Genomic DNA, 22,706 nt, shown 5'->3' on the forward strand with positions numbered 1-22,706 from the left:
AGCCTCTCGGGTTTCATCGATAGGCACCCCCGTGGACTTTAGGAACCTTCTTCAGACCTCTCCAGCCCTCATCTTCATCCCCGTGTCAACGGCCCCTGGAATACACGCACATGCACCCCGACCCGGGTGGGGGTGGGTTCTCACCCCGGCGTTGGAAAGTCCCCAAAGGCGGGAATGGGGGAGGGGAGAGGGGCGGTGGGGGGAGTCTCCGGCGCTCTCGGCTCTCCTCTCAAAGCGCGCTCTCCCTTCCAGGTTGGGTCGGACCTGAACCCCTAAAAGCGGAACCGCTTCCCGCCCGCGCGCCTGCCGCCCTCCCGGAGCTGAGTCGCCCGCGGCGGTGGCGGCGCCAGACCCGGAGTTTCCTCTTTCACTGGATGGAGCTGAACTTTGGGCGGCCAGAGCACCACAGCTGTCCGGAGATTGCTGCATGCTGAGCTCCCTCGGCAACATCCAGCAGCGACTCAGGATTTTTTTGGTGGGGGCGGGGACCAGCCGCGCGCCGGCACCATGTTCCTGGCCACCCTGTACTTCGCGCTGCCGCTCCTGGGTAAGTCGAGGCCCGCCGCGGGCTTTCTTACTCGCTGAGTCTTTCATAGGGTCGCTTGCAGCAGCCCACCCTGGCCCCCGCACCAAAATTGGGGCGCGGGTGCGGTGGATGTGGGAGGAAGAAGTTTCGTTTTGGGGAAGGGGATTGCGAATCCCCGGACTAGGGAAGCGGTGGCGGCGCGGCTCTGCCCGAATCTTTTCGGGCTTAGTTTTGATTTCCTGTGGTTTTTAATGACCCAGCTCGGCGGGGGACTAAGGAGCCCTCCAGCCCAGGGCCCTGCACCCCCAGCGAGTCCCCGGGAGCTCGCGGAGCCGCGGCGGGCAGGTGGAGTTGGGGAGCATTGGGGCCGGGAGAGCAAACTTGGAAGAGAAAACTTTTCCCCCGAGTAGCTTCTGGGCGCTCCCCGCCCGGCCGACCGCTGACCACTGCTGGCCTGCTTTACGCCCGGCGCGCCGGGTTCCTAGTCCGCTGCCGCGCTTCTCCTCGGAAAGCCCCTGATTTTTAGCCGGGTGGAGCGGGTGGCTGGAGCCTGGGGTGGCCCGGGAGCCTGGGTCGTCGCTCGGGCCAGGATGCCCCGGGGCGGAGGGCAGGCATGCGCGGTGGGCAGCGCAGGCTCTGGAGCAAACCCTTAAAGCCCGCGGGCTGAGCCTGCGCCACCTTTCCCCGCGGGCCGGGGAGGAGGGGAGAGGAGCTGGAGTTCCAGGGGGCGGGAAAATGGACTCCCGGATGGTCGAGAGGTGGACCCGCTCCCTGAGCAGGGCGTCCCCGCGGGCTGGTCGAGCATCCCTGACCTGGGCGCGCGCCCTCGCCCCAAGCAGGGAAGTCCCGCGTCACCGCCCGCGGCACTCAGGCTCCCTCCCCTCCACTCCGCAGACTTGCTCCTGTCGGCCGAGGTGAGCGGCGGAGACCGCCTGGACTGCGTGAAAGCCAGTGATCAGTGCCTGAAGGAGCAGAGCTGCAGCACCAAGTACCGCACGCTGAGGCAGTGCGTGGCGGGCAAGGAGACCAACTTCAGCCTGGCATCCGGTCTCGAGGCCAAGGATGAGTGCCGCAGCGCCATGGAGGCCCTGAAGCAGAAGTCGCTCTACAACTGCCGCTGCAAGCGGGGTATGAAGAAGGAGAAGAACTGCCTGCGCATTTACTGGAGCATGTACCAGAGCCTGCAGGGTACGCGCGGAACCTCCCCAGCCCACCCCGCGTCCTTCCCAGAAGGCAGGCGGGCCCCTTCGTCCCCGGGCCAGCTGATCTCATTCTCCACTCACTTCTCCTCAGCTGCGGAATGAGGACCTTTCATTGGCCCCCAGGGACAATGGCAGCTGGTGTTTGTTGAGCTGACCAGCATTGTTGGGCCTGGTTGTTGGAAAACTCATGAGGAGGTGGGGGGGGCACCCCGAGACCCCGCTGACCTCTGTGAAACCTGGTGAGAGCATGGGAGGAGGATCCCCCTAAAGGGCCCCAAGGAACCCACAAGTTCTTTCCCAGGAAAGCCAGCCTGAGGCTTTCGCTGGCCTCAGAATAATAATAGGAATGCTTGCCCCTGCCCCTGCATCTGGTCTGGACTTTCCCCCTTCCCGTTTCCTTTAACCTGCTCTGACATAAGATAAAGAATTATAAAAGGTCCAGGAGAATCCATTCTATCTTCACCCCATCAAACTTGATCAGAGGCAGATGTGTGAAAAACCGTTTGCCATAATCTTGGATTAGCGGAGTCTTGAACCAGCTGGTGTGGTTCAACCTTGGTTACCACAGAAGTAGCTCAGGGAGAGAAAGATCCACTTGTCCCACCATCCAGTCCAATGGGAATGTTTTGGTCCTTGTAAGCCAGAGGTGGCTCATGTTTGTAAACCTAACACAGACACTTTGTGTGTTCATTCTCGACTGAGACTCACACTGGAGATCTGTATTACACAGATGTGACCTGTCAGCTGCCACTTCCTCCAGAGTCTATCAATGGAAGTCTCTTTCAGAGGGGCTGGTTAATAGCCATGGTACCTGCTTTCCAACTGTATGCCAGGTTTTGGGAGCAAGCAGAAATGTGGGTCTCTCCTGGGTCACCTTTCTTCTATTGGCTCCTGAAGGCAAGCAGGGCTTGTGACGTCACCGGCTCTTTTCTCTCTGATTTCTATTCCTTTGCGAAGAGTGGGAGAGTTTTCTGGCAAGATTGGGCTGAGTTGTTCTCCAGTGTTTTCATGGCACTCTGGGGAGAACAAGGAAAACAAAGCCAGAGAGAATGAAAAGAAACCATAGCCAAAGAGATGCATTTAAATCAAAGTTTCAGCGTCTTTTTGTTACACAATCATAACATAATTAGAATTCAGATTCAGCTGCAAAAACCTGCTTGAAATATATCTGTTTTTCAGATCTGAGCCCAATCTTTCTGTTGTTTTTAGGAAATGATCTGCTGGAGGATTCCCCATATGAACCAGTTAACAGCAGATTGTCAGATATATTCCGGGTGGTCCCATTCATATCAGGTAAGCAGATTTATACTTCCACTCTGATGCCTTTGTGTGCTTGGATTCGTTGGCTTGCATTCTCTTTGGCTCTCAAAGAGCGTATAAGTAGATAGTTGAATGGCACAGTGTTTCTGGGAAATTAGAAATAGGATGATGATAATGAAGAGGCAGAATGCCTAGAGATGATTGTATGACTTGAAAGTAATTCTAAATGAAGTAATGTGGTGTGGTGGTTTGGTAGAGGTTCGAGGGAGGTGACTTGGTTGAGTTTTTTTTTCCATGTTAAAATACGATTGGCCAGCTCTTGCAGAGGGAGTGCCATTTCTGTCTGTAGGTGGCAATCGTATTCTCTTCTTACTGCATACCTTCATGGTGCCTCCCTGGAAATGGAATCTATTCAGATTATGCCACTTACTTTACAAGAGGACTGAAGATAATCTTAGATTGTTGAAAAATTTGGGATGAATTCACTTGTCTGCCTTTGATTTAAAAGATTAAGCTCTGCCATTTGTTAACAATTCTTTTGCTTCTGTTTTTTCCTGAGCAAGTGTGTGCATTTATAAGATAATGTACTCCTGCCCCAACAGCCCTTTTAAATGTAGTCTCACTTCCCATGGTTTGTTTTGTCACTCTGCAGTTCTCTGGGTGGTTTGGAAATGAACTTAGTTTTAGAATTAAGATTTTCATAACATCTGCATTCAGACAGCCCATAAATAAGCAAGGCAGTAATTTATCTTTATGACATACAGACTCCAGACTAATGTTGTCTTTATTTACAGTTTAGACATTTTCTCAAGTATGTATAGCCACCACAAATTATACATCTCCCAGTGGTTAAACGTGATGGTTAATGTTGAATTTGATTCTATGAGATTATGGTTTGTAACTGGTGAGAGTGTTCTGGTGTTCCAAATGTTTTTATGTTTTTTGTTTGCTTGGTTTTTTGTTTTTTTGTTTTTTTCCAGAAAAGCCACAGAATCAGGGGACTGTGTAAATACTGATGTTTTATTTGGGTGTATTATACATGCATTCATCAATTCACCAAACATCCATTGAGCACCTACTATGTTCTAGCTATTGTGGTTTTGGCAGTGAGCCAGTCATCACTCTTGCCCTCATGAATCTTAGAGATAGGCGGCAACTGACATTTATTAAGCCCTTATTATTTGCCAAGAACTCTTTTAAGAGTGTTATGTCATTAATTTATGTAATCATCAAATGTTTCTTAGGTAACATTTTATAGATGATTAAATTGAGGCATAGGGAAGTTAGGAAACCATCCCCGAATCATAAGGCTTAAATGGTAGAACCAGAATTGAAACCCAGATTTGTTAGATTCTAAGCTTTTGTAACATCTACCCTTTGCTACTCAGAGTGTGGTTCTTAGACCAGCATCATTGACATTGCCAGGGAATTCATTAGAAATACAGGATTTCATTTTAACTACTGAATCAGAATACACAATTTAACAAGATCCCTGGGCTGGGTGCTTCATATGCACATGAAGCTTGAGAAGCACTCCTCTACATTATTCTGTCTTTTCCTTCAGAGGAAAAGTGTGTGTGTGTCTGTTTCAGCATAAGATATAAGGATACAAGTTTAGTATAAGATGAATTCAAATGTTTCCCTGAGTAATGCCGATAATTTCCACTCCATGTCACTTCTAGTGCATTCTGTCCCCTTGATCCAGCCAGGACAGTGGTTTAACAGTGGAGAGGAAATGTACAGACAAACGTTTGTGACCACCTAAGCTCTCCTGGGAGCAGTTCTGTAGAAAGTATGATGGGGTGTGGCCAATGGGGTGCCAGAGGCAAACCTGACCTTCATCCTGCTTTTGAGGGACAATGCCTCTTGCCTACTGCCTGCCCTGTGGAATCCTCAGTCTTTGTACTGATGCCTGGAAGGATATGAATCTCTCTATGGTCATTGATCAGTGAGAAAGCAGGCAAGGAAGAAGGGTTTTAATTTCAGAATTTCTATGAGCAATGGGTTTTTTGGTTTGTTTTTTTGAGACAAAATCTCACTCTGTCACCCAGGGCCCAGGCTGGAGTGCAGTGGCACGATCTTGGAGCACTGCTACCTCTGCCTCCCGGGTTCAAGTAATTCTCCTGCCTCAGCCTCCAGAGTAGCTGGGATCACACGCGTCTGCCACCATGCCTGCCTAATTTTTGTGTTTTTAGTAGAGAAATATATGTCACCATCTTGGCCAGGCTGGTCTTGAACACCTGACCTCAAGTGATCTGCCTGCTTCTGCCTCCCAAAGTGCTGGGATTACAGGTGTGAACCACTGCACCTTGCTGCAATGGGGTTTGTATTAGTTTTTAAAAAAACTTTTTTTAAACGCAGTATCTTCATCTGTTGCCCAGGCTAGAGTGCAATGGCCTGATCACAGCTCACTGTTGCCTTGAACTCCTGGGCTCAAACGATCCTCCTACCTTAGTCTCCTCAGTAGCTGGGACTACAGGTGTGCCACTACACTGGCTAGCAATGGAGTTTTTTTTTTTTTTTTTTTTCTTTGAGACAGAGTCTTGCTCTGTCACCAGGCTGGAGTGCAGTGGTGTGATCTTGGCTCACTGCAACCTCCGCCTCCCGGGTTCAAGCAATTCTCCTGCCTCAGCCTCCCAAGTAGCTGGGACTACAGGCGCACGCCACCACACCCAGCTAATTTTTGTATTTTTTAGTAGAGATGGGGTTTCACCATGTTGGCGAGGATGGTCTCGATCTCTTGACCTCGTGATCCACCCACCTCAGCCTCCCAAAGTGCTGGGATTACAGGCATGAGCCACCACCCCCGGCCCAATGGAGTTTTTTACACTCATTTTCCCTCTCAGAGTAGCTCTTTCATTGGTATAATGAGGCAATTGGAGTAAATAATCTGTAGTCGTAACAGTCCATGAATCTGAGGAAAGGTTGGGCTCATCTCTAGAATTCCTCCATGGTGCCCTTATATCACCTTCTCCATCCTTGCAATCATTTCTATTCTTAAAGAGGCCTTGTCATTCTCAGATACCACTGGTTTGTGAGTATTGGACTTTCTTCTGCACCGGCCAAGTTTCACTTATGCATTCCTTGGATCCCATTCTCAGGCCAGGTTTCTTTTCATAGCAAGTCTGATCTGGAGTTTGTGAGCCCTGTCCTACCTAGAACCCAAAAATCATAATGAATTGGCCAGAGCCAGAAAGACCTTGTCTAGAGCTCCATTTTCTATCTCAAGGGCATTGGCTTTAGATTCCAGCACTAAAGAGCTTTGACCTCTGACAGTGACTGTGTTCCTTAAGTGGGATAGTAAAGCCAAATGGAACCTTGAGAGGCTTTAAGTCGTTGAATAATGCATATTATCCAGTGTGGCCTTTGTAGGATGGAAAAGGATGGAGGAACAAGATGATGAATGTTGCTTTTCACGGTTTGAATCGGAACTTTCCAGAACATCTCTTCTGTCTTGAAAATTTATCTGAGGAAACCAGGACAACATTGTCTCTGCTTTTCACAGATATGGTAGCAATCAGTTTGCATATTTGGATTTCTCTGCCCAACATGAAGAGCATGTTTATCCACATACATTAAGGGTGAACTGAATCTTCCCACCGAACAAGACATGTTTGACATTCTTGTGTTTCCATTTTCCTTGGATTCCTCAAACCCACAGTCATTTTAGCTGTTGTTTGCTTGCTAACCACATAAAAGGCCTTGCTGAGGTATTATCAGTGGCCCTTCGGGAAAAAGAAGGAGAACAAAAATAAGGTGGAATGTAAAAACCATCCTCTCTGTTTTGAAGCTTGAACTGCCAAAGGGAAACCAAGTAGCCAAGTCAGGAGAGAAGTGCGGAGGGAGAGTGGAGGGCTGCTCTCCAGAAACCTGAGAGCGGAAGCTTTTGGCCTCTGAGGCACAATTAAGGGCTTGAGGAGGTGTGTTTCCTGTGGGGTGAGGCTAGTGTGGTTTTAGGGGCCTGGAACATGAAGTGAGCAGGAGGACACACAGGAAAAAGTGAGCCAGTGCAAGAGGATGTCAGAGGAGGGGCGGGAACACAGAAGAGCGTCCTGGGATCCCAGAGGGCAGAGCTGTGTGGGCGCTCAGTGGCTCAGAGGCGGAAGCCTGCATGTACATTGCACTGTTTCCCATCTGCATCTCTCTCAGCCAAGCTCTCTGCTCTTGCACCTCTGTTCTGCCCCAGCTTTTCTTCCTCAGAGAAGTTCAAGACACAGCAAGAAGTAAATAGGGTTTTGAAAGAATGATGAACCTGTTGGCAATTTATTATTGTTTTTAGTTCTTTGGAGGGGTAGAGCAAAGCAGTGAGAAATTTTGAAAATACAGTGAGTGCCAAGAAAAACCAGAGGATGGGGATCAGAGGGAGGTTAGAAGCACCTCTTCAGCAGCAAGGTTCAAAACTATTGATTGGGAGACTGGACTTTTGTAGAGAAGTAAGGAGATGCTAGGCCTTCCTTAAAATACAATCACAGTTGATGATATTGCATGCAAGAATCAAGTGGATAGATTGTAGGGAAAGAGTAATGTTAGGTTTTGAACATCCTGATTTGCTGAAAGAAAACATCCCAGCTTCTGGCTCTCATCATTTTCCTACAAAGTCTTAGGAGTGGCTTTGACCTTTCTGGGAAGCCTGAGGATCTCCAGATTGGTTCTCAAGTAATTGGAAGTGGTTTTCTCCAGGATGAGATATGCCTAAACTCTCCTTTGAGTCTTACCCCTTTTTTTTCTGAGTGATTCTGTGAATAATTAGCCATGTTTAGCATTTCTGTTCAAATGCACCATCATATATATGTTATTATTTAAGAAAAATTATTACAAAGTTTACATGTTGGAGAAGAGCCTTGTAACGTCACGTGCTTTCTTGTGAGGTCATGGCAAGAGAGAAAGCCTTGTAAATACCAGCTGTTAGGGGTCGTAGTGGTCCTTTCCTTGCCATTCAGCTCTCATCATGGTGTTCCTATATTTGAGAACCCCCTTTAGTTTCCTGTTGTCTATTCTGGCATATGGTAAATTCCTTAGCAGGCCACTGGGGCCCTGCTCTCCATGTTGAAGTCCCACACCCCCTCTCCACTCAAGCTCACCGAGCCAAACCATTCCCCAAGTATTTCACGTGCCTTCATTTTCCTGTGCCTTTGCATGTGGCCTTGCCTTTACTTGGAAAGTTTCTATCAGTTCTTCAAGACCAAGATCAAATTTCACCTCTGAAGGCCTTTGCTGGAATTCCCCCAAACAGGCACTTCCACTCAGGACTCCCGCATGCTCTGATGTGCTCTTGCCTTTATGGTAGCCATTAATCACAGCATATCGAGAGGACTTATTTATGTGTCTGTCTTTCCCCCTGGAAAGTCAGAGACTTGCTTGTTATGCTGGGTGTCAACTCAGCACCAAGCATTCTTCTTCATCCTGAGCCGGCATTCTGTCAATCATGAGTGGTTGAATGTTAGAGAAGAAGGGTCCCTAGAGATGTAGTCCAGCACTCTGTTTTATAGACTTGAAGCTCAAAGAGGGGAGGGCATTGGACAGGGTCACAGTGCTTGAGGGTAGGCGTGGGTTCCTTTGCCAGGACGTGGCACTGGTGTAGGGGGAGCCAGTGTTGGCTCCTTTCTGTCTGCATACTCTCTGGACCAGCCACATTCATTCTGGGGACCTCAGCCACCACTTACATCAATGGCTCAGAGCCTTCCTTCCTACTGCAGCCTCTCTTGAGCACTAAATCAGCATATCCAGCTGAGTCCTGGACGACTCCATCTGGCGGTATCTCAGTTAACTCAAATTCAGCATGTCCAAAACGGATCTCATCATCTCTTCTTTGCTCCTTTCACCCTCTCTTCCTGGATCTCCAGTTTTATTTAATAGCATTATTATCTACCTAGTGATCTGCATTATAAACTGTGCAGTCATCTCCATCCCTTCCACCGTCCTCACTCCTTCAGCTGGCCCCATCACCAAGTCCTGCCGAAACTACCTGCTGTCTTTTGAATTGCTCTCCTCTCTCCACACCATGGATATAACTGTCTTATCTCTCACTTGACCTTTGCCTGGGCTTTCCAACTGACCTCACTAGCATCTCCCAGTCCAACCTGACCTCCTCATTCCCAGGTCTGGCACACCTTGGTGATTTCCAGGAACAATCTGGCTTCAGTCTTCCTTCATTCTTTTATTAACTGGCTTTTGAACTTACCCCAGCCACCATGTGTCATAGACAAGACAGGTTGAGGAGGTACTGTTCTACCAGTACTCTGGGCAGCTTTATCCCTCCATACCTCTGCATGTGCTGGTGCTGGGAGAAAGAACACATGCTCTGGAGTACCACCAACACTAACCTGAATGGATGAATCTGGCTCTGCCACTACCTTATCTTGAGCTCACTGTGCCTTAGGTTCCATGGGTGTAAAATGGGATGACGATAATGTCTTCTTGACAGGTTCTTGTGGATTAAAGATGCTATATGTAAAATATCCAGTATAGTACCTGAAACACGCTTGGTCCTCAATAAATCTCAGTCCTTTTTAAAGCTACACTAAGGCGATGTTAGCTGTCGGCTTGCTCCTGACTCAAGACTGGGACTCTTTTCAGCAGACCGCATTGCCCCGTCAGAGAATGATGATGAGTCAACGTCTTGCAAAGGGTAGCAAACCCAAGCCTTCAGGAAGGCTGCTTATAAACTACCTTGAACAAGCAATGAAAAATCTATCCTCTATCCAAAAGACCCTAGAAAAAGTCCTGTCTCTTAATCACCTGTCCTGAGACTTAGCTACCCTATGGGGAAGGTCCTCCTTATTCCTGCACTGTCTCTCCTTTTCCCCTGGACCCCTGTCCTTATGCTCTGTGGTCTGAAGTAAGTTGGTTGCAGCTGGTGATCACCTGGGGTGGGAGCTTTTCCTGTGCTTAAGGATTCTTGTGATCAGCCTTCCCTTCCAAGCTTGGCTGATTCCTATTCCTCTAACCTCTACCCATAAATCTTCTTTCCACTGCCCCTCATAGCGGCAAGAATTACTGCTCCCTGAGAAGGGCATGTCTTAAACCTGGGAGATGCTTCTGTCTGCAAAGGCTCTGCAAAGTACACTTACATTTCACTTTCACAGACCACTTCTTTTGGTTTTTATTCGCTTCCTCTCCTGCCCCTCAGCAATCCATTTTTATTGTAGAATAATAGGAAATTGCAAACAGGTAAAAAAAGGAAAAGAAATTTCTATCACCCAGAGTCCAATCACCCCAAAATAACCGATGTAAACATGCTAACAGGAGACTTCTTCGGTATTTCCTATATGTGTAAATATACATAGATGTGTATGTACGTGCATGCATACATGTATATTTTTTATAAAAATGGTGTCATAATCTACATCTACTCTCTGATTACCTGCTTGATTATCTGAAGAACCTGTGTCTTTCTGTCTCACTGACCACTTCCTAAAGGCATGATTTTTTAATTTAGATTAAATGTCAACCTCAAGAAGGTTCATGAATAAAGCAGTAGGACATGCTAGTATCTGTACACTTGTGGCAAAGACCCAAATGTTCCAGTGAAGGCTGTGAAGGTACAGACAGTTCAACATTTTGCATAGAGTTACCGTAGGTCCTGTTACCAGAAGAAGGGAGATAAAACATGAGTGAGTGACAGGTAATTGCATGAACTGAAGATTGTTACAAGGTGCAAATTATTTATAGCCAATATGCCTGTCCTCATTCCTTCTCCTTCGTCCTCTGAAGTACTTCTTTTTGCCATCTCTTAATTTCTCTGCTGTCGGAGCTTGTTCTTTCCAAGTGATGTCTTTTTTGTTTTTTGTTCTCTGGGACACAGTAGCAAATTCTCAGCAGGAGGTATCAAATGGAGGCTTGTTTGGTTAAAAAAGTATGGATCCAGGAGTCAGGAGATCTGTGTTCTGCTTCTAGCATCTTTTACCCCTAACTAGCTGGGTGACCTCGGGCCACTGTCTGTGGGTCCTGAGAGTCATTTGCTACTTTTGTTATTTGAGGGCAGTGGCTTAGGGTGATCTTTAACATATTAGGTTGGTGCAAAAGTAATTGCTGCGTTTACCATTACTTTTAATATTTTCCTTCCTTTTTGAAGGTTCTGTATATGGAATCTTGTATAGTTATTCAGTTAGCTATTCTGAAACTATTTTCTTTTCTAGCATTGCTCTTGGCATATGTCTTTCATGTTAATAACCTTTATAAAGTATGATTTATTCAATGTATACCTTACTTTGAACTAGAACGTATTTAAGGCATCTTATTTGAATACATGGAAGAAGGTAAAGTACAAAAGAAAATAAGTCAATGGAGAAAACGGGAAAAGAGAAAATGAGAGTGGGAAAGAGAAAATAAAGCCAGGAGTGAGCTCAGTAGACAAATGCATGCTATAAGATTATATTTTAATAAATTAAATGATCGGAAGTGCTGCGCTTGTTTCACAAAGGGATAAATAAAACCACTGGATTTGTAGATGCGGTAGGACTTTTGGAGGTCATTCTAGCCCTGTCCCTTTATTTTACTGTTAAGAAAGCCGAATTCCATAAATTGTTAGGACAGTGGAACATAAATCGTCTAGGACAGTGATGACAAGTAAAATGAGGTATGCATTTGTTTTTAAATGGGTATTTGAAACTCTCCATATCCTGGGATTTCACCACCTCAGTTCAGTTGTCTTTCACCTGTTTAAACCACATCTTTATCCTTAGGATACCACACTTTTTGTTTCTTTGTTTCTTTTAGCATGAGAGCCACAGACATTGACTAGTTAAGGAGGTAGCTGTCCATTGTTTTGGAACAAGCGTTAATTAATAGGCCTCTGGCAACAAGAACTAGTGGCCGGAATGTTAATTTTCTTATTTCTCGGCACCCTTCAGGGTCGTCTGTAAGGAAAAGTGAGAAATTATTTGTTGCTTTAAGCCCTCTCAGCCCTCAGATTTTTTTTTTTTAAATCGTCTTTCATTCAGAATTTTTTGTTAAAGGAGCTAACCACTTCCTGTAATTTAGAGACTCAACTAGCTGGGTCAGTGATGAAAACGAATGGGTAATTTGCATAAGGGGCTAATTTATTATGTCTCCTGGGCATTTCTTTCATCTCTCTTTCCAGTCTAATTAATGTTCTAAGAGGGTCTATCACCATATCAGAAATTAGGGGTGAAAACAGCTATTGTTAACCTTTATTATTACGATTTTTTTTATCTTCTGTGATCTTTAAACCATTTTCTTTTCATGTCCAGGATTTACATAGACAGGGCTGTGGGGTATATGGAGAAATTGTAGGGGTGTGCTCTTTTTACGATCTTTCTTCAAATAGTAGGCTGTTGTAAAAATAAAAATGGCTCAGGATAGCTCTCCAGCCACAGGAGGATTTACAAAGCATATAGAAGTGTGCAGCCGTGGGGGCAGAATTGTTTCTAAATACAAGCTCTCAAAAACATCTTTATAAACACGTGTACAGACACACAGACATACATATACTTGTATATCTGCCTGCTCATATGGGCATGTTTTTATAGTGTGTGTTAAGTGTGGATATGATAAAATATTTTGCCTCAAAAAGATCTTCCTTGACATGTTTCAGTTGGTCCTGGCTATGACAAAGGCAGCTGTGTGTGCAAGTGTCACACAGCTGAGGAAAGGCAAGAGAACAAGCAATTTCTTTGGAAATCAATTGCAATTTACTCCTACTAAATTGGCCGAGGGTCCGCCCCATCCATGCATTAGCATATGACAGACTTTTAATCATTTGGTCAAGTGGCCTATTTTTGGTCAAACCGCAGTTCCCTTTGGAACTCTGCCCGCTCCCAGAACTGTGTATTCTCCGCATTGAATCCTCAGTCTATTTTAAAGGGGAGGTGAGTTAGCAAAGAGGATTCCTGCTGGGGAACTCCCTACCCTGTGTCCCCTTCCCCTGCTGAGTGTCCTGCACTAAGCTGCCTGTTCACAGACTTGCTTTCTTCTGGTCCCCCACCATGCTAAAAGGTACCTATCGTGCCCTCTGATTTCTGAGGAGGAAAGCTGGGCTCAGAGAAGTTGAGTAACTTTCTTAAGGCCACACAGCTAATACCTGGAAGAGTTCAGATCCACATCTTGTTCCTGTGACTCCAGAACCTGTGCTCTTTCTACTGTTAGGTGATGAAATTTTAAGCACAAACCAGGATCCTTTATTTAGAAGGAGCTATCTACTCCCTTCTCTCCCTCCTTAATTCCCAGCTTTCTCCTTGGTCTTCCACCCTAAAACACTGTTTGACAAAGGGCCTTTAAAGTTGCAATATACACCACTACCTATTATTTTAATATTTGGGCCTGCATTCTGATAGTTCTTAATTGACAACCAAAATCCAGAACACGCGTGCTATTAAAACCATTCCTGCGGAACGGCAGAAATATTAACCACAGAAACAATTTCTGGATTGTATCTTTTTTCATTTCAGTGTGAGATGGAAGGCTTCTAAAGTGGAGCAGAATGCCTAGGGCCATTTTTTGTCATGTTGTTGTATAAATAGCATTACACAGTGGTTAAAAAAAGGAATACATAGTTTAGTCCTCCTTTAAGGTGACCTAATGTGCTATTCATTTGTCTTCCACCATGCTGGTACCACTTTCCTCCAGTCCCTGGGAACTGTGGAAGGAGCACCACGCCAGCTGTGATTTCTGTTGCCCTTTGCACATGATTGTTTTGTGTACAGTTAATAATGTATGAAAATAAGTATTGATTGCATTCTTTGTGGGAATAGGCCAGTAGGTTTCTTAAAGCCCATGTTTATGAAATGTTTCATTGATCCTTGTTACTATGAGTTTTGAATAAAACACTTGATGAAGAAGATACTAGGAGATTCCTGAATTCCGGAGAGTTCTCAATGGAATCACTATATTCTTCTAAGCTTGGGAATGGCAAGTCACATTTGAATGGGAAATGGAGTGACCAGGCTGAACATAGTCCCAATTCGAAATGGTTGTCCTCCTCATGATACTTAAAGAGAAGTGAAAATAATTAGAGCAGCTGTGAGTTGCAGAGAGCTAGGTGTTTTATGTGTCATAACTTGCTTAAGCCTTGTTCAACAGAGGTACTCTTAGCCCCACTTGGTTGGTGGATAAGGGAACTGGGGCTCAAATGAGAAACTTTTCTTGACGACACACACCTAAGTGGTGGTGGAGCCAGGATTCTCATCCAGGAAGCCTGGCTTCAGAACTCATGTAGCAGCCTCCATTTGCATATATATAACATGCACGGAAGAAATATCCCATGAAAGTGAAGTGCACGAACTGCATAAAGGATTATTAGATCTTTTTTACTGAGTATATGTATGTGGGTATGTGATATATATCATATATATAATATATTTAACATTACATATTATATATATGTTACATATATTGATACTCATTTTACAATGAAGAGAAGAAGAGATAAGTTTTTATAGTCTATTAGTTTTCAGTTTTTCAGTATGATAGTATTTCATTTCTGCCAAATTCATTCATCAGATAGTTATTAGGAACTTACTATGAGCACAGTGGGAGGCCCAGATGATTCAGAGGTAAATAGGAATTGTCCTCTAAGAATTCCCTTTTTTGCTTTAGAGGTAGATATACACAAGATAAATTATGATGAATCAGTAGAGCGCTGTAGAAAGCTCAAATGCGGTCCTAAGGTGGGAATAACAGACTGGGTAGTATTGTGGGTCAGAGTAGCCTTGCAAAAGGGGACTTTTAAACTGGAGTTCATGGAATGGATAGGAGTTTGCTGAGTACAGCTGACTGGGAGAGCATTCTAGGCAGAGGCAACAGCCTGGGCAAAGGCATGGTGTGTCTGGGTTTGCCATGGCTGGAGCAGCAGGTGTGAGGAGTGATGTGAGGAGAGCTGTGCAGAGAGGCAGGTTTGTCACACTCAGGAGCTCGGCTTTTGTCATAGTAGAAGATGAGGAAGAAAGATGGCTAATTTGCCTTAGCATTGCTGAAATTTTTAGATAGAATCGCGTGAAATTGCCATTTTAGTAGGTCAACACGGTACAATAGCAACAATTTCAGACAGTTCAACTTAATAGAGTTTTGTGTCATAAAAGCACACACAGGAGCTCTGGATGCTTCTAGACCAGAGAAGGACATAAGACCTGCTGTGGGTGAGTAACCCTTCATCACAGAAGGTACCTTCTGGGAAAACAAAAAATGAAGCTAGGAGCACCGCGCTATTAGCCTCAGCTCCAGGTAGAAATGGAGCAAGAGCATGTGTGGGTCAAGTTCAAGCTCTTTCCTTCGAGATGCACCTTCTTGAGGAGAAAGCATGCACAGGCTCAGAAGGCAAAGGCCGAGTACACAGAGCCCACCAGGGCAGGGAGAACAAAGGAGCAGGAGTCCCTGAGGCTGGCTGACCGCGTCTCTCTGGGTGGTCCTGGGAAGGTATATGTGTGTGTGGGAGGGGGTGGAGGGGTGTAGGTAAACAGAAAGACAGCAGAGTAGACAGGGGCCAGCAGGAATCTGTGCAGAAAGCCGGGTCATCCTGAAGGGCCTTGACTGCTAGGAGGCATTTTGGCTTGTGGTAGGAGAAAGACGGTCTCTGACAACTGTTCATTGGGACCCCTGTGGATGCTGAGTGGCATGGCTGGTGATAGGAGGCCTCCCCTGGTGGGCAGTGGACAGTCTGCGTCCCTGAGAGGATGGCTCCCCATCTGCCTTTCTGCAGGGCCCGAGCCCCAACCCCAGCACTGCCCTTTGTCCTGGGCTCAGGGTGGACTTCTGCTCTCTCACTCGGGGGTGGTGGCTCCCTAGGCAGTGCTGCCTCCTGCCTGGGAGGGATGGTTCTGTCCAGCCTTTCTCGGACCTCTGGAACCCTGCTGGGTAGCACCTGCTTGGAGGACCTGAGGTATGGGCTTGTTTCTTCATTTATTTTGTATTTACCACTTTCTTCCTCTGACTCCCCAGTCTTCTGCCTCGCCTAGCTGTTTTCTGTGCCAAATTCTCAACTTGATTCAGAACATTTCACAAGAGAATGTCTGAATGAAAACTCAAAGGTTCTAAGTGAAGAGAGAGGTGATCACTGAAAGCAGTGCCCACTCACCTCAGGGAGCACCTGCTTGAGGGGAGACGATGGGGAGGAAGGGAGGGAGGGCCAGGAGCGCCTATGCAGCTCACAGAGCTGGCTCCTAAGAAGATACTGACCCTTCTCTGTGTGTCCTACCCTGCACCCACACTGTGCTCTGACATTGTTTTAATGACATCAGTGGAGCTGAGATGGGAAGAGGTGGTGCTGCCCTCTTCAGCTGCTGGTGATCCCTGGGAGGAAGGGCAACATGTTCCTAGGGCAGGACCTACCGGGCAGACCCTCTGCATTCATTCCAGAGATTGGACTGGGAACGGGGAGGCGCAGGGGATGAGGTCCTGATGATCCTAGAAAATATATGTGCTAAAGAATAGCACAGTGGCAAGGAGCAAAAGCCTTGGAGTTAAGCGTGCCCGAGTTTGAATTCCACTTTCCAGCACTTAGTAGCTGTGAGACCACAGGTAAATAGTTACAACGTTCTAGGTCCTGTATGTGTAAATGGGGCTAATAATAGTATCCAGTTCATAGGGTTGCTAGAAGTAACACTTAAAGAATGTTTCATGCATTTTTGGCACTCCTGAACTGTGCAGGAAACAGGGGTGGGTGGGTAGGTGACTGCCCGCACCTTCCTTTCCTATGCATTCTCGCTCTCCTTCTCTTCCTCCCTCAATTTATTAGCATGAAACAGCAATAGTAGATGATTTGAGTGCACGCAGATCTCTTCTGCTCTGAAAAGAAAAGAAACACCAATAGCCATACCCTAAATCACAATTACCAGTCAGTCCAAAACATTGATTTTCTACTCTACAAATAAGCAGTAACTCAGGTTTTTTGCGAACTTACTGTGCACCAGGGAATGTGCTAGCTGCTGGGGAGATGGTGGTGAGCAGAGGGCAATGCCTTGTAAAGGGAGGGGAGAAGGAGAGAGGAAGAGAACGAGGATGCAGGAAGGAAAGTTCTGGAAGGGGATGGCAGAGACCGGAATGCAGGGATGTGGGGAGTGGATTCCAGTTGAGCTAACACACGTCAGTGGAAAAGGAAAAAGCATGTGCTTAGTCAACACAGAAAATTAATACTGAATATGCTAGCCCTGTGTTGAGTGGATGTGTACATGGTGGAAACCTGGAGATTTTTTTCCTGATGATTCTCAAGAATATTTTTAAAATGCAGTGTTTGCAAACAAAGTAGAAGCAGTTGAAGCGTTGTTTTTTATTAGCAGTAGGAGGTTCACTGGCTATGGATATCTTTTCCTTCTTGCTTTCCAAATTGTAATTTTAAAAGATGAGGCATTTCATATTCAAGAGTTTCCTTTGTCTGAAATAAATTATTCATTTCTACTCAGTTTCAGAAACAATGAGCATAATACTTAATGCATCACAATTAAACGGGTGTAGCTTCATATAAAATTATGTTCTGTGCATTTTGGTGGCAAACAGAGCAGCGTATCCTATATCTTGTCGACATGTGTTCCTCATAAGCAAAATATAAAGAAGCCGAAGCCCAGAAATGTGTTTTCTTTCCTCTCGCGGTGGAGGAGGGGTAACTTTAGACCCAGGCAGCCTTGTTTTTGACATTCCACAGCTGTTGGTGGCTTTGTCAGTCTGCAGAGAAAGTGAACTTACTACAAGTATCTTGTGCATGGGGTCAGGCGAGGGTCAGAATTCTTGAGCACCACGCATTTATCTCAGTCCCCTTTGTCTGGGTTTGAGATCCCTCTAGAATCCTCTCGTAGAAGGGCATTGCCTGGAAATGACTTCCTTTGGGGTTTGGTGGCAGCTGTTTTTTGTTGTTGTTTGTTTTTTTTGTTTTTAATGCTGACCGGTTGGTCGTGTGGAGGTTTTTTGAGGATCTGGCCCTGAGATATTCTTCCTGTGACAAGGTTCCTCCTTAGGAAAATAGGCATTGCCAGCAAGGCTCAAGATTTCCATGGACATCCTCTTCGGGCTTGAAGATTTAGCGGTAGCGGTTTCCAGGAGCATTTTTTGGGATGCCTCTGACTCAAGTCTCAGCCATGAGGTCAGAGTCAAAGCTGGCTGTGGTTGCCAAAGAGCAGTTGTCAAAGAACATTAATTGTGAAGTGTCTGCTGCACGCCCATCAATAGGGTAGGAGGTGCTTGCTTGCTTTTTCTATTTTATTTTTATTTATTTATTTATTTATTTGTAGAGTCAGGGTCTCACTATGTTGCCCAGGATGGTCTCAAACTACTGGCTGAAGCAATCCTTTTGCCTGGGCCTCTCAAAGTGCTGGGATTACAGGCATGAGCAACCATGCCTAACCAGGAGATGCTTTTATAGGCTTTTTTTTTTTTTTTTTTTTTTAAAGACCAAGTCTTGCTCTGTCACCCAGGCTGGAATGCAGTGGCATGATCTTGGCTCACTGCAGCCTCTGCCTCCCAGGTGCACAAGATTCTCCTGCTTCAGCCTCCTGAGTAGCTGGGATTACAGACACTCTCCACCAAATCTGGCTAATTTTTCTATTTTTAGTAGAGACGGGCTTTCACCAGGTTGGCCAGACTGGTCTCAAACTCCTGACCTCAGGTGATCAGTCTGCCTCGGCATTCCAAAGTGCTGGGATTACAGGCATGAGCCACTGCACCTGGCTTTACATAAGGGGAAACCAAACCTCAGAGAGGTTAAGTGACCTGCCTAAGGCCACACAGCTAGTTGGTGTCAAATCCTGGATTCAAGCCAAGTTTGTCCAGCTGCACAGGCCTAGCCCCTTGCAAGCTATCCCCCTTGTTGCCTTCTTGATTGTAAACAAAAGTAGTTAGATGCAAGATGGATCCTCAGCTACCTCTGGTCTAAGCACTGGTTTGTATATGAACAGAAAAAAACTACATGTTTCTTATTTTAGAGAGGCTTAGGAAGAAGGCCCTAGACTTCACCAAAAGTTTTCCTGGATGCCTCCTTGTCCTCTTGACCCTGGTTTCTTTTCTTCTTCTTCTTCTTCTTTTTTTTTTTTTTGGTGAGACAGAATCTTGCTCTGTTGCCCAGGCTGCAGTGTGGAGGTATGATCTCGGCTCACTGCATCCTCTGCTCCCAGGTTCATGCAATTCTCCTGCCTTAGCCTCCTGAGTAGCTGGGATTACAGGTGTTTGCCACCGCGCCAGGCTAATTTTTGTATTTTTAGTAGACGGGTTTCACCATATTGACCAAGCTGGTTTTGAAATCCTGACCTCAAATGATCCACTGATCTTGACTTCCTAAAGTGCTGGGATTACAGGTGTGAGTCACCCTGACTGGCCTTGACCCTGGTTTCTGTCTGGTGCCTGTCCTGGCTGACTGTACTCACTGCAGAGCCCTCCAGGGATCCTGGTGCTCCGTGCTTCCAGCTGGGTGCCCATGACCTGCACTTCTGCAGTTTCTGTGGCGTCTCTTGCTCTGGTGTTTCCTATGTGGCAGAGGCCCCCTGGGAACTGGTGGATGAACTGTGATTTTTGCGAGGCCCTCCTTTAGAATAGGTCCATTCAACTGCGTGCTGGGTAGTCCCACCTAGATATACTGGCCATAACTCAAATATGGTCTGTATTGAGCTTGCCTTCTTTTTTAAACCTGTGGACTGAGGAAGAGACACACTAGAACCTTAGGGAGATATTTTTAAATTTTGGGGGAGAGCAGTGCTATAGTAGAAAGGGTGTAAATTTGGAGTCAGACTAAGTGTGCATCCTGACTTCATCCTTTCATAACTTAGGCAAGTTGTTTAATACCTTGAAGCCTCAGTTCCCTGATTTGTAAAATGTAGACGGTATCTGCTGTGCGGTGTCATTGTGAGGACTGGATCTGTTGTGAGACAGCGTGTTGAAGCCTATCACCCGGTCATGGTGATAGAAGTTCTTAAAGACAAGAACGTTCACTGGCCTTGAGACATTGTCCAGCACCCAGGAAGGGCAGGTAGTCCTTGTGCTGGTCCTTCCAGCTTTCCAGAGTGTGAGGGTGCGTTTCAGACTTCATGGCTGCTCTCCGGAGATCACTCAGTATATTTGTACTTGGCACCCTGAGATTCATGACCACAGATAGCATGGTTTGCCTGTAAGACAAAGCAGCCCTGCTATGCAGTAGGCGCCAGCTGTATACTTCACTTGGTATCATCTGCAGCCTTGCCTTAGGATTACTACATTTCCCCACACTTTCCTGCAGCCTGGCAGAGCCGACACAGATGCACCTGAGTGTAGGGGCAGCCATTGACCCGTTCCTCCATGCCCTTGGCCTTCATTAAGAGAAGGTGCAGTTGATGTAGATAGAAACAGCCTCTCAGAAATGGCTCTTATGCAGATCTGGCTTGCTGCTCATATTATGGGTGAGCCTTGGAGGCTGAGGGAAGGCAAGTGCTTGTGGGTTCCTAGGCAGAGTGAGTACCCTGCATTGAATGTAGAATTTTCCTATTAAGAGCAGAACAAAACAGCTTTTTAGATAAGCACTCTGACGTGGGCCAGAGATGCCCGGCAAATATTTGTCCTAGATGTAAAACACTCACAAAGTCAAATGTTGTTTAGAGAACCCTAAAATAGAAAATTTATACTCGGGGTTTTATATTTGGTAATTGTTAAAAAAAAAAAAAAGCCTATTGTCTGTGTCCTCTAAGCTGGCTTTTATAACGTGGGATGACGACAAAGCCTCCCCTGCCCGCCCTCCTGTCCATTTCTGCTCCTCTGCCCTCACTTGGTCAGCCTCATGTCTGCATTCCCAGACCCTTCTCAGACGTGTACCTCCTCTGCCCATCCAGGTGACTGGCGTGTTTTGCTTGGTAAGCCCTGATGGTGGGCCTGGCACCATCTCACCTGCTTTTCCTCTTGAATGGGATGATGGAATTGGCAGATTTGCCACCCCACCAGCTCCCAGAAGTAAAGGAACTCTACTGGTTGAAGTGTTTAAACTCCTAGAGGGCTGGCATTGGACTTGAGATATTCTTTGTATGTGTCAGACACCTGAGTTAGTCTCCGAACGTCCCATTATCAATTTTTTTGCTAGACCTTTCTGTTCTTCTCTGGCAAAGCAGAGTGTTTGGACCATCCCAGTGGTTCTAATGTGGCAACCTCACACATTTTGTACATCAGTGTCTCGTGGGGGAGGTGTATGGTATTCTGAGACCCCCACCACCACCCTTATCCCAGATGTGCTGTCTTGGGTGAAAACGGCTGTGCTATGGGGGATGATTTCCCAGGGTACTTCTGACTCTGACCTGCCATGTGCTCTTCGGAGCTTGTTCAAGGATCTTTGGATGACTTCTTCCTTCAGTCCATCAACAAATGTCTACCGAGCCAACTTTTGTGAGCTGGGCATTGTGCTATGGCCCTGGGGACATGGGCATGGACAGGACAGATGAGGACCCTGAACTCATGAAACTTGTTGTCTAGTAGAGGAGATGTATGAATTAAAATGCACATGTTTTGATGGCAGTCAGTACTCTGAAGAAGAACACTGACCAGTATGATAGGGAACAGAGGGGAGAAAGGAACTCCTTCACACATGGGAGTCAGAATGTGCCTCTCTAAAGAGGTGACTTTGAGCTGGACCTAAATGACAAGGGTGAACTGGCCATTCTGAGCACCTGCTGAAGAGCACTGTGGCAGAGCTCCAAGGATCCCAGGTGGTCCAAGCCTGGTACATTCCCCAGAAACAGTGGGGCTAGGGAGGTGGGAGCCTGGTCCCTTTTTACCAGTAATTATCTCCTTCTTCTGCCCTGGGCAGGGGGCCAGCAATGGGATCAGGCCACCACCAGGGTTCAGGAGGGAGCTATGGCCAGGGATCCTGAGAACACCAGGAAGCTTCAGGGCTATGGAACCTACTCTTTGGGTGGTGGGGTTTCTGTACTATACCCAGAAAAGTATCTGTGGCTGTGTTTCACTATCCTAGAATTCTGAGACATGAGCAAAACCGCATCTGAACCAGAGACTTTGTGCTTGAGTGGGACTTGGAGGGGCCAGCTTTGCCCTGTTGCACTTCAGATGTATGCTTTGAAAATGTATTTCTTAAATTACAGCTTTCCTCTAGTGCTGGGCTTATGTTTTGTATTGATTTATCTCATGCTTTTAAAAAGATAGCACAGAGGAAGATAATTATAGAATATTGATGTTGAAAGAGTCTTTTGTGATCATCAAGTTCATCATCAAGTCCTTACTTGATGGATGGATAACAGAATTAAAGACCAGAATGGTTGAGAGCTGTGCTAGGAGACAAAATGGGCCTGGAGTGGGGACCCAGCACGCTGTGTCCTCTCTCCTCAGTTGACATATTTAGCGTCCACATAGGACAGGCCTGAAGAATGGCGACGCCCCAGGAGATGAAGGTTCAATCCCTGCACGCATGTGTACCATCTTTGGAGAAATTCTTAAAGAATCAGGTCCTTGCCCACTTTTCTGGCCTCATTGGATCCCATTCCCCATGAAGGATGATAGATACGAAGACACTCTGCCTTTCTCCTGCCTAGCACACACATCCCACTTGGTCTGCCTTGGAGCCTTTGCTTTCACCTTCCCTGTCATCTGGAATGTTCTCCATGATCTTCACTTACCTGGCTCCTTCTTGTCATTTTCAACCCAGAGGTCTTCCATAAAAAGAAGACCACTTTGCTAAATATCACTCACTCCTCATTCATTCTTTATTACATTTTCCTGTTTCATTATCTGCACAGACCCTACCACTGTCCTCAGCTATTTTGTAGATTTACTTGTGTCGTGTGTCTGTTTTTTTAACTAAAAATGTTAGT

At 46.1% G+C, this 22,706-nt stretch overlaps 1 protein-coding gene across 2 annotated transcripts in view; it reads left to right on the plus strand.

Moving 5' to 3' along the window:
* The first annotated feature begins 252 nt into the window (after positions 1–252).
* Positions 253–22,706, plus strand: part of GFRA1 (GDNF family receptor alpha 1) — a 223,024-nt gene continuing 200,570 nt past the window's right edge. Inside the window, exons 1-3 of one of the 2 annotated variants that reach the window (XM_012448032.3) lie at positions 253–547; positions 1,421–1,714; positions 2,938–3,021. In XM_012448032.3, the coding sequence (XP_012303455.2) occupies positions 508–547; positions 1,421–1,714; positions 2,938–3,021 (418 nt within the window). In that variant the 5' untranslated portion in view covers positions 253–507. The remainder of the gene's footprint in view (positions 548–1,420; positions 1,715–2,937; positions 3,022–22,706) is intronic. The other variant, XM_012448031.3, reaches the window with a different exon arrangement.

This window comes from Aotus nancymaae, unplaced genomic scaffold (genome assembly GCF_030222135.1).
Source record: "Aotus nancymaae isolate 86718 unplaced genomic scaffold, 86718_ANA_hifiasm-v0.15.2.pri h1tg000010l, whole genome shotgun sequence".
Classification (NCBI taxonomy): domain Eukaryota; kingdom Metazoa; phylum Chordata; class Mammalia; order Primates; family Aotidae; genus Aotus; species Aotus nancymaae.